At 31.6% G+C, this 13,430-nt stretch overlaps 1 protein-coding gene across 1 annotated transcript; it reads left to right on the forward strand.

Moving 5' to 3' along the window:
• The first annotated feature begins 2,362 nt into the window (after positions 1-2,362).
• Positions 2,363-4,139, forward strand: LOC149899777 (uncharacterized). The gene is made up of 3 exons (XM_090114045.1): positions 2,363-2,366; positions 2,724-2,834; positions 3,808-4,139. Exons 1-3 carry the CDS (start codon positions 2,363-2,365, stop codon positions 3,987-3,989), a joined length of 297 nt encoding a protein of 98 aa, XP_089970171.1. The 3' UTR covers positions 3,990-4,139.
• Positions 4,140-13,430: the final 9,291 nt, after the last annotated feature.

A 13,430-nucleotide genomic window follows, 5' to 3' on the forward strand; every position in this document is an offset into this window, starting at 1 on the left:
TGGAAAAGCGGTTCCGTTACAAATGTTAATAAGTAAACAATTTAAACATTTGTTGGTAATTTGTATGATTTAAATTTCAGGACTACATAGGTGCTATACCACCATTCACTAAAATAACCCTTACTCTCATATTATTTTTGGCACCAGCCATTATTTCTGAATTGATTAATTATGAATATGAGCAAACCCTTAAATCTCTGTGGAGGCAAATGTCGTCGTGCACAGGTGAGTGTATTCCCTTATTAGAGATATTAATTAAAAAGAGATGCGTTGGAGAAATTAGAAAATTAATGGTGAAGCCAAAAGTTTATTGGTAACATGGAGGCAATCCTACAAATCTAAATAAACATATGTATGTTAAATTGAAAACTGACTTATTTTCTTTATAATTACGTCATATGGATCTTAAATTTTTCAGACGAATTATTGCTACGAGAGACACGGCAAGCGTACATGTATATGAAACTGCGCCCGTTCGAGATCACAATTTGGCGAGCGATTCGGCTCAACCTCTCCATGCCCATTAGTTACATTAGTGTTTGCGTTAGCCACTTGATTGTAATAGTACAGTTCACCAATGTTCATAAAACTATTAATCAATAGTCTTTAAAGTAAGTCAAACAAACACTTTCCCATTTATAATATCAGTAAGGATGCTTTAATTCATTGATAAAATTTAAGAGTTAAATAAATAAATAAATAACATGGTAGTATACAGTAATCATTTTTATTTAATCTAAATTTTAACATCCGATTTTGTATGATAATTTATAAAACCATAGATAATACTGTATATATATAGGAATATATATAGGATGGCGAATGTGAAAAGATTAGGAATGTTTTCATTTAGTTTTAAGATAAAACATTTTAATATTGTACTTGGATTTTATATCACATTTACATTTTTGGTTGGATATAATATCTACACATGTATTCATATATTTTGATACTAGCGGTCCGCCCCGGCTTCGCCCGTGGTACATATTTACGTTTTCTCTACATAAAAACCATCCTCGTACTTCAAGGAATATAATAAAAAAAGAATTATCGAAATCGGTTTAGCCGTTCTCGAGTTATGCGCTTACCAACACATTTTGCGATTCATTTTTATATATAAGAAAGATTATGTACTGATATAAAGGTTACGCTTTAAAAGGTAAGCGTCTTAGTATGGCAATTCTTATCTCTTCTTTTGCTTCTCTTATTGACGTGACAACGTCTTATAATTCAATTGAGCCGGCTGCACGCACGAAAAAACATGACTCATGCGGCGTTACCTCACTCTGAGGCGTTCCATGTATAAGGCTTGAAGTGCAAGCGAGAGCGCGGAACGAGCGACAAAGAAGCACAATCGGACGTTGTCACGTTCAACTATCGTCAGTAAACCGACTTTACAGACAACCAATTTTTTTTTTCGTTAACAATGCGCTGTTCTTCAGCTTTTGAAGTGAAAATTCTTAGGCGCATTGAGAGTAAAATTTCAAGGTCACGTTATGGCAATACCGTCACGTCATGGAATAAGGCGACGATTTTGGTATCTTTGAATCTTCTCTGTCTACGTTGTCAAAGGAGATTCACGTCTGACAGGTTTGGCATACCTACACTCTCTTTTTTTAATTGCTCAGCAGTCAGCACCCATACGTAGGCGGGTCTTGCTGCAATCTTGTAAACTTTTCCTTTGGTATTTATTGGCATCTTTAAATAAACTGCTCCATCCTCGGAAGAAAAATAAATATTTGTCTACATCATATACATCCTAATTATTCTTAGTCATATTATAAATTAACTAGCGGTCCGCCCCGGCTTCGCCCGTGGTACATATGAAAAATAGATGTTGGCCGATTCTCAGACTTACCCGATATGCACAGAAAATTTCATGAGAATCGGTCCACCCGTTTCGGAGGAGTATGCAGACTAACATTGTGACACGAGAATTTTATATATAAGACAAGAAGATATCCTTATGATATCCTTCGATGTTTTCTATGCAGTCGATAAAAAAGTAATTTCTATGAAATACCAACCATTTGTAGATTACGATAACCTGAATATAAACACAAATATTTCAAATAATGTTACTTTATTACCCATATCTTTAACATGTACACAATTATTTATGTTGTCCACTATATTTTACTTTATAAATCTCCCACTCAACTTAATGAGATCGGCAGTCATAATCGGCATAATAAATTTTCCTATAGAATGACTGGAAATTACCTTTTACTTTAGTACTGAGTTGCTTGTCAGCGTAACACGATGAATTCTTTGAGTACCAACACTTTGAACGAACAACGAAAAGATTCAAATGTACTTTTTAACATTGTAATGATTTTAAGATTATTAACGGGCCATTACTATGAGTGCGATACGGCGAACTTATATAAAGTATTGAAAATTACTTATTGTTTCATATTAGGCTGTGTGTGTGGGTTATATTAATTTCTTTATGGCAACATCTATTGATATTAATTTATTTTTTGCAATAGAATTCTACTGCGGTGTAATAAAGTCGTTTTTCTTTGAGAGCTCCATTCTCAAATTCATTAAATCAATACACAAGATGGATTACCTTCTCGGTTGTAAAACTGTACTTGTATCGAACCGTACAATATTTGTGTGGTTATTATTTATATTTTATATTGCTGTTTCACTATCATGTTTGTACATCTTTTATTTCCCGATTACGACTATACTGTACTTAATCCCTGTTTCTTTAGCACTAGCTTGTAGTGTATTACCACATATAATTTTACTGGACATTATTTATATCCGTATGAAGTCGCTGAGAAAATTATTTGAACGTAAATGTATCAAGTTCAACGTGATTGGTAACGAACAAGTCAAATTTAAAATTATTAATATCAGAACCTGTCTGTTTATATATAAGACGATCATAAACAATTTTTCTGAAGCTAGCAAGGAGATACAACTTGGGGTAAATATCTACGTTCATTTGTCAATTACTAATCTCTATTAATATTGTGGTTGTTTGTTTGGTTGAAGATGCTAATCTCAGAAACTTCTATATCGAGTTGAAAAGCAAAATCATTTTTATATAACGAGGAAAGCTAGACTACGTATGTATTGTGTAACATTATGCTACGACTTCAGAGCTGCAATTTAAAACCATGGAAATATATTCCTCCTCAAAACAAGCTAAGTAGCGCAGGTTAGCAAGAAAATTGTAGAGGTAAAGCAAACTCATATTTCCAATTTCAGTTGATGATCATTATATTGACAAGTTATCCGCAGATGATATATTTCGTGAATGAAATTATAATGTTATATTCGGAGACTGTAAGTATTATAGAACTGTAAAATATGTGCATGAATTAGATTTATACATAAGCTTTGCGGTTTAACCCATCTTTTTATAACAACTAATATAAACGCAATCAATTTCATTACGAGAATACATATCTAATATTATAAAACTTTCTTAAAATATTTTCAAATTTTTATTTATAACTGAAATTTATAAGTTGAAAATAAAATTTTCATTCCTTATTTTTCACATTTGCATACGTGTCCATAATTTTTTTTTAATTATTTTCTACAATAGTTTTACATATTTCAGGAATACACAAAAATCATTCCAGGACTTATCAAAATAATTCAAACTCTAACATTACTTTTTATACCAGCGATTATTTCCGAATTGATAAATAACGAATACGAGCAGATCTTAAAATCTTTGTGGAGGCAAATATTGTTTTGCACAGGTGAGTGTATCCCTTGAAAGTGACATACATAATATATTAAAAATAGTTAAATTCTCATTAATTCATCTATTGTATACAGATGAAGCATTGCTACGGGAGACACGGCAAGCGTATGTTTATATGAAGCTTCGGCCATTCAAGATCACAATTTGGCGAGCGATTCGGCTCAACCTCTCCATGCCCATAAGTTACATCAGTATTTGCGTTAGTCACTTGATAGTGGTCGTACAGTTCACCAATGTTCATAAAACGCTTCATTAATCATTCTCTATAATTTAGGTTACTAAGAGCTGATTTTTTAATCCTTGGTCAAAACTTATTCGTCGAATAACGTATTAAACTACTATTTCAAAATGTATTCTAATTGCCCGTATTTGACTGTTTACAGGTGACATTTTAATATTATTACCTACTTTATTGGACGGGTAAGTTTTAATTAGCGATTGAAAAATCGGCCCTAAAATAATATTAAAGCTTTTCATATCAGTCTGTCTCTTTCTAATGCTTTAGCTTCTTTGGCGCGCATTGCAGACGTCAAACCATAGAATAAAAATGGAACACAGAATGAAATTTAAGTTCAGGCACAGATAATATAATATTAAACTAGGTTCAGGCAACTTTTTTTTATTAATACGTGTTAATACCATTTAATTTTCTTTACTTTATTGAAGTGAAACTTCTTTATCGGGGTTGGAAAAAAAATTTAACGTGTAACATATTTTCGTTACGTGTGACATTTTCCGTTACGCGCCATCTTTTTCTTATGGTAGGGACCATGCGTGATTCGACGTGTTTCTGTAAAGTTGCATTTATAGTAAATTATTTTTTGAAATATAAGGTCATAAAGATGTTTCACTGCTTACGTGTGTACACTAGTACACGCACACATTTTTTGAAGTGAAACTTCTTTATCGGGGTTGGACAAAAATTTAGTGTAACATTTTTGCGTTACGCCGTACGCGTGACATTTTTGCGTTACGCCGTACGGGTGACATTTTTGCGTTACGCCATACTCGTGACATTTTTAAGGTCATAAAGAAGTTTCACTTCTTACGTGTGTACTCTAAAACACGCATACATTTTTTTAAATTTCAGGTATTGTTATAAATATTTTAAGGTATGTTTTTTTTGTAACATTGTATTTACTAAACTGTACATGTATAATTAACAATGTAAAGTAAAAATAGATTATAAATGTAATTATTGTACTGCGTTGCTTTTATTACCTTTATGTTTGTTTCATTAATTAGATTCTTAAAAGCATTTGAAAAATATTGATCAATATTTCAACTAAATAAATTAATAGCATCGAACGGCGTACTAAAACGCACGTGTGCAATAAAATTGTTTTAATATCGACATGATTTCTTATAAAAGTAAAAGCGAGACAAAATATATTAATGCTTTAACTCAATTGATGTTTCTTCGAATGCTCTTTGGGCATTATTACGATTTCCAATCTGCAAAACGATACAATATATTGAAAAGGATTTACTGTTCATCTTATATTTTTGTCATAAGCGTGTTTTTATTCCATCGCATTAGCTTCGATGTGACAAATCCCTTTTTGTATACAGGAATTGAATTTTATCTCACTATAATGAAGTCGTTTTTCTTTGAAAAAAAAATTATCATATTCTTCTTTCGGATTCTCGATTCCGATAAGATTTTGGATTTCAACTCGAGGATAGTTAATACCAAAATCTATGTAATGTTGTTTGGTATAATTTTAATACAGATCGCGCTGTTTATTATTGACTCAGATAAATCGTGTTTCGTTTTTATGATTTCTCTGTCGATATCTTTGAGTTATATGCCACAAATAATAGAAATAGATGTTATGCACAGCCGAATAAAGACGCTAAGGAAATTCTTCACTTGTAAGTTTTTTTCTGTTAACGTTATTGGTCGGGATATGATTGAATACAGGAAACAGAATTTGAGAAAGTGCTTGCGAGTTTACGAATGCTTGATAAATAACATGCATCTTGTGGAGAGAGACATGAATATAACGGTAAGTCGAATTGAATATACTATTTAATTAGGTATCTTTTAATAGGTAATTTTAACAAAAAGGTTCACCCAGGCAAAAGGTCTGGGTCATAGAAATCTAAATAACAAGACACATAGAAGTGCTTTAATGTCATAATTCGTATGAAAACCGCTGTCGCCAAAATCAACACATTCAAACCGAAAGCTAAACAGTACACACAAGTAAACTATGCCTTTTATTGGACAGCTTGATTTTAGTGAAAACTAACTTATCTATTAAATTAAGCTTTTGAATATGTATCCTAACGCACGAATTTACGGTTTATTTTAGAATAACATCCTTAAGTATATGAGACTTTTTGCTCCAATACGAACAAACGTGATAATAAGAATGGTCGACTGTGTCATTCATTGTTATTTCGATTACTATGGTGACACTCGTAATACTTGTAAATATTCTATAATTTTAAGGAAAAACGGCATTATTTCTAAAAAAAAATATTTTCCGATGAAATATTATTCCTTTATAATTATAATTACAACTTGTGGAAGAATTTCCGCAATGGGAATTGCTGAAACACACCATGTATACACTCATAGGTCTCCAGAGCAACTGAACAGTGACGAATGCACTGGTGATGTGCAAATCACCTGAGTGGCGACAAGGTCACGCACGCTTACGACTTCTAGTGTCTTGTTATTTAGATTTCTATGGTCTGGGTCAACAATCCCAAAAAACAGTTGAATTAAGAAAATTTATTGAGTTGGTTGAAAAATGCACGTTTTATTGATATAATGGATATATTTTCAATTACCAACTTCCAATTAATTTTGTATAATATGCTTTCAGTTATTTATTTCTATACTGGTTAATTATCCTGAAACTTTATCGCAACTTTGGGAGACTATCGTTCTGTTTGGAAACCCAGTAAGTTGATTTTATTTTTAGAAGTGAAACTTCTTTATCGGGGTTGGAAAAAAATTTAGTGTAAAATTTTTTTGTTACGCGTGACATTCTTCCGTTACGCGCCATCTTTTTCTTTTCCCTACCTACACGTAGTACACGTACACGCACACATTTTTTGAGTATCATTTTTTACCATACACGTGTCGAAATAAATTATATTTACAAACGATGTAATTCTTAGTCTATCTAGTTTCTTTAATAACGCAAAATTTGTAGTATTTATAAGTAAGTTTAAATTTTATAAACTAATTCGAAGAAATGTAACTAAATATGTAATAATTTTTGTAAATACTCCTACCTAATGTTTCTTTTAGATCTGGCCAATAAACGACGTGATATTTTTAGTCTGTTCTGCCCTGCTCATGATAGTTATGTTATTTGTGCCGGCAATTATAGCAGAATTAATTAACGGTGAATGTGAGAGGATTATCAAGATTTTAATGCATCAGGCAGTCTTTTGGAAAGGTATAAAATATGATAGTTATATTCGTAATCGATTATAATATATACTAGTTTTCCACGCGCGGCTTCCTCCGTATTGTCAAAAGAAAACTCGCATATCCTCTGTTCCTTGGGATTTCCGGGATTAAAGCTATATTAATGCTAACTTTTTGCTAAATTTCATCTAAATCGGTGCAGTCTTTTTCAATGAAGGGACAGACAGACAGACCAAGTTTATTTTTCTGTACTCTACTTTCCCAGTATCGTAGAGATAGGGATAAATCGTTTTGCTTATTAATTAAATAACTTTTACTATGGTTCTTTTCCGATTTCAGATGAAACTCTTCGTTCTGAAATACGGCGTGTTCTATTCACGATAACCAATCAACCCATCAAGATGTATATTTTTCGTACAATTCCCTTAAATATCTCTCTACCAATCAACTTTGTTAGCGTTTGTGTCTCACACCTCATCGTTGCTGCGCAGTTCAGAAATAACATATAACACAAGTAAAATGTTATATGTATATTTGAAGAATTATTTAATGTAAATAGCTACTCTGGTCTAAGGATTTTTACATAAAATGTTTTTACTTTTTATCATCTATGCAAAATGCGATTTACCAGATACAACCAAATATTGCACGACTCATAATTCGACTCAATAGAGAGTCCTCTATGATCGAAAAAAATTGTATTGCCTTGGTTCTGCTACTATTTTATTAATTACACGATTAATCCACGTTATCTCCTAAATCTGCGCACCATTTTACAGATGCAGTTTAGTATTTTTTAATTTTTGGTATTCAAATTTTTGTTAAATTGTTAAATGTAATTACTGACTGACCGGTTGTCTTGGTTGGTAGTGGCCATGCCTTCCAAGCCAAAGGTCGTGGGTTCGATTCCCACCCGGGGCAAATGTTTGTGTGATGAACATAGATGTTTGCTCTGTGTCTGGGTGTTAATTATCTATAATATAAGTATTTATTTAAAATAATATATCTATATTTATCAGCCATCTGGTTTCCATAACACAAGCGAAAGCTCAGTATGGGATCAGATCGTGCCGTGTGTGAAAATTGTCCCGAAATATTTATTTATTTATTATTTATTAATGTTAAGTAGAACATTTTAATTAAGAACAATAGTGTATTATGTGCCTCGAACTAAATAGATTCATACATCATGTCATTTGATTGACAGCACAAATTAACTAAAGTTTACTATACGCAAAAGGTATTCACAATATTGGCTAATGGTGAAGCTAATGTAATAATAATATAGAGTTTAGCAGCGATGCATGACAAATCAAATGATTATCAGATCATCAGTGTCAACAAATTAGCATATTGTTTGTTTACACCACAGAATGCTGTCCATGTTATAAACGACGAGCCGTTCTTCCCGGCTCTATAATATACAAGCTATGCTCTGCAGTTTTACACGCATTGTTCCGCTACTATTAGTCTTAGTGTGATGTTATATAGTCTATAACTTACCTCAATAAATGGGCTATCTAACACTGAAATATTTTTTTCAAATCGAACACGTAGTTCTTGAGATTAGCGCGTTCAATTAAACAAACAAACTAAAACTTTTATTAATATTAGTATACTAGCTGCGCTCCGCGATTTCACCCGCGTGGCTCCGCTCCTGTTGGTCTTACTTAGCGTGATGATATAATAGTCTATAGCCTTCCTGAATAAATGGGCTATATAACACTGAAGTTTCGGAGATTAGCGTGTTCAACTTAACAAACTTACTTTTCAGCGTTATAATATTAGTATAGAGGTATAGATTAGTTTAGATAAGAGTATAAACTATTGGAGCTATGTTTTATTTTATAATTTTTATTATAAAACTATGTAACGTAAGAACACAAGGAAAATAAACATTCGTTAGAAGTACGCTCATTTAGAAAGTACATAAATATATTATTATGTACATTACGTGACTAATATTATGTATTCTTACAGTATTATATTATTTATCTGTGGTTCTTACAATACAGAACGTCAAGTCTTATTTGTTTTGTTAATTGTATTTATAATGCAATTGATGAGTTACCTATTTTAGTTACCAAGATATCTACTTCAGCATGGCAAATGCAATTATTCACAAATGAAATGTTTTGTTGTTTACCATCTTGCAAATAATTTAAAACTTATTATAATAACCATAGTTCAGATCACCGAATTACCACAAAAATACTGATCCTTTGAATATTTATGATTGTGACGTTAATTCTTCGTTAAATAATACTTTATTTGGTAAAAACGATTATTCTGTAACCTGGACCATATCTGCCATCTCATGAACATAATATTTAGTGCGCCTAATATCATTCAGCTACTGATTAATCATATATTCTTCTCCTACTCTATAATTACAATTTCATAGTTTTTGTCATAGAACTATAAAATTTCAACATTTTACATATTCTGAAGTGGTATCCTTTTTGCCATTTATTTATGTTTCTGTTGTATTTCATTATTTTATTTCAAATGTATAATTAGTTTGTAACTTAAAAGTACTACATCTATGTCTATAATAAGCATTAAGTAGGGTTCTTGGAGAATTTGGCAGCTTAATGTCTCTACCATTATTATCATGAATATAAGCTTAGCATCCGACACAATCTTGTGATAAAACCACTTATCTTCATATAAAAGTATACAGGGTGTCCCACTGTTGATATACTAAGCTCAAAGGAGGTTCTAGTTTTGCATACGCTGAGTACGTAAAAAACATTTATAAAATTCCAGACGCAGTTTTTTTTCAAATAGATGAATTCTTAAAACTCTATGTGTACACCTATAACAAGCAACCCACCCAGATTTGCTAACATCTTGGACCTATCGTTTAAGATTATGTTTTCACAGACAAAATGCTCACATTAGCGAAGCTTTATATGCCGGCTCCGCGAAGCTAGAGAAGAGAACATGGATTTTCAAGAAAAATTTTGCAAATTTTTTTTAATGTAATTTTGTTGTTGAAGTATTTTTTTCGTGATCAGTGTATGCAAAACTACAAGTCCCTTCGCGCTTAGTATACCAATAGTGGGATACCCTGTATATGTAAAACACAGGCTTTAGCCGAATCAGTGTGGGATTGCATAAGAATAATACGACTAAAATATTAAAGAGCACCCAATTTGTATATGAATATTCCGATTATTATACAACTAATTTAAACGGCACCAAGGGTGCATTCATAACTACATCTATTCAACGTGCTAAAACCGATTCCAATTAACTAAAATATCTCCAAGACATGTATAAACATGTACTACATTAGAGCTCTGAGTTGCGATAACGTCTCAACTCCTTAGCAATTTGCACAAATTGCGCTCAAGTTCAGATGAAATTGAGTCACAGTAGATATCATTAGGAACGGAAACTTTGGCGTTCGAGGGAGAAGCCACATTTTATTGCTGAAGTAAGTTTGGATCAGCGGCTTATTCCCAAGGTGCTTCCAAGGATGTGAACAGAATGGCTAAGTACAGGCAATAGATAACAATGTTGATGTTAGATGTTAGAATACATTTATACATAATTAAAGTTGTGTGTTTTGTTTTATTTATTCATATTACAAGCCCTGCACAATATCGTCACACCTTATTTAGCTTGAATATGATTCCATTTTAAGATTGATGCATTCATCATATACTTAGATAATATTATGCAAAGCAGTGCTGATACATTTAAAAATCGTTGCGAACAAATAAAATATAGGGACTTATATATATGCTACAAATAACAATTATTCAATGAAAGTATACATATTTTACGAAATTACTATAAGTTATGTTATTGTTATAAGATTATTTATAAATTAGTGGATCCATTGGTTGGTTAAAAATTACAATACATGGAATAAAAGATTAATTAAGTTCCAAATTCACACATTCTAATCTATTTAAACATGCGGTATAACACAGATATAATAGTGAAGTATAGATATAATCGTATTCATCTTTCCATATCAATTAAATTTGATTTAATTATTCTTAGATTTGTAATTTAATGTATTTAAAGTTAATGTACCTATTTAAATATTTTCATAAATGTTTAGTTTCTTGTTCTGATGCTACTGTCTATTCATTCTTTCAAATTTGTTCACAATTGATCACTGCGGCATCCAGTCCCCTATATCTTTGTTTACAATACGCATTCAAACTGTCTGTTAAATTTGTCCAGTCCTGCATTCAGTATATTTCTATTCCGGCCTCTAAGGGGTGATTTACATGCCTTCATGAAGACTTCGAATTTAAGGCTGCAATGTCTGTCAGCCTTGCATGGTCCAGGGCAATACATTCGGATGCTACATAAACACTAGTGGTATATTAACCTATTTCTCTTACGATAAACCTTTCAGAGATCTCTGAAATTTAATCTAGCTTGAGATGAATTTGCGACTCATTGTTTTTCATGTAAATTGTGGACTAAACTGTTAACTAGATGGTGATAAATAAGGGCTTTGTTTTAATATTAATTTAGCGATTCGAAAATATAAGAAAGCTTGATATATATATAAAAGAAATTTGAAACATTGCGAAAGATAAAAATGAAAGTAGATAGAGATAGATGTTTAACAAACAGTTTAATTACATTACAAATAGTTAATCTCGTTAAATTGATCTGTGTGTATCATTTTATCCGTTTTAATCTTGAAAACATTCATATATCTTTCGTGTAGTTATTAACTTATTCATAATGTCGTGTCTCTACTTTATTAATTAAAAACCAAAACATACGTGTACATAACGTACGTACAATACAACCAAATACATATATTATTATCTATATATGGACAATTTCAATCAGTAGAGTGGTCATAATGTGCACCAGCTGCGCGCTGACGGGTTCATTTTGTATGCTAATATGCAGCACACGCTTTATTAAAACATACATATAAAATGTATGCTTCATTTGTATGGATAAATGATTAAAATGAATTCCCTTATAAATATCTGTTAGACTTTTTGTTACAAGAGGACATCCTCATAAAATACATATTAATTTCATTTAAAATACCTTTCGAATGAAGAAAGATTTGGTCCCTTGAGGTCGACTTTTGCACGCCTCATAAGCGAAGCGTTGAGGTGGGTACTACTGTCACTTCGCGCAAAACATCTGATTTTTCAAACTTAAAATGTCTTTATGTATCATACATTGCACTTGTAAGATAATACATACACACACATATTAAGAAAAAACACTATTTTTAACATTCATGATATTTTTGATGTCATTTTTGTTAACTAGTTAAAAAACAGTTTAAAAAAGTTCTGTCTTGGACGTCCGTGTGTCTGTATGTGCGGATCCTTTTTCTTGTTAACACGATAGCGACCGAAATACTTTACTAATCGAGTCTTTTTTTTTCTCTTACGCTTGAGTATGCTCAGGAATAGAACCCTTTCATTTTTCAGGGTCTGATTCGATGTGGTTTAATTGTTATTAAATAAACAAAAATAATAATTAATAAATAATTATTAAAAAAAATTATGAGGCGTGCACTTTTGGATTTTCCAAACTATTTATAGTTATAGTGCTTGCTTGATTTGTAAGGGAAATAAATGGCTTAGAAATATTATTATACATCTAATAAATAAAACAAATCAAATATTTAATTATAGAGATACTTAGTTACTTGATTTAGAAAAAAAAAAATTTTGTATCTATTTTATGAAAATTTTCAGTAAGTTTTGTGTTCTAGTGGAAACGATCACTAGAAATTATTCCTAGTGCAAAATATGCGGAAGCATTTTTAAGTGGCCAAATAAATATCTGCAATAAGCCAACGTAGGTGTCTTAGCAGATCAATCTTTTCTTTAATTCCCCGGTTCAGCCAGTTAATCTAAAAAGTATGTGACATTTTTTTATATTCTTCCAAAATAATACGAAATGTACTTAATTATCTGCAATGTTCAAGAGAATGGAAAGCAGAAAGCTTGCGCAAATAAATCATATCAAGTGACAGGAACCACGCCTTTGCATTACCGATGGAATAATTTATTTGCGAATATACGAAAATAAATATAGAAAGGATAGAATTGTGGTTTGAAATTTATAAATATAAAAATACTAGCTGTGCTCCGCAGTTGTGCCCGCAGGGCTTCGCTCCTGTTGGTCTTACCGAGATGATATAGCCGCCTTACTCGATAAATGGGCTATCTAACACCGAATTTTTCAAATCGGACCAGCAGTTCCCGAGATTAGCGCGTTCAAACAAACACTTCAACTTTAGAATATTTAATATTATATAGTATAGATTTTGTCACAGTGATACCATTCTCCTTG

Source organism: Colias eurytheme, chromosome 20 (assembly GCF_061535395.1).
Source record: "Colias eurytheme isolate Ceu_HAF_F1 chromosome 20, ilColEury1 Martin Lab GWU primary, whole genome shotgun sequence".
Taxonomy (NCBI): Eukaryota; Metazoa; Arthropoda; class Insecta; order Lepidoptera; family Pieridae; genus Colias; species Colias eurytheme.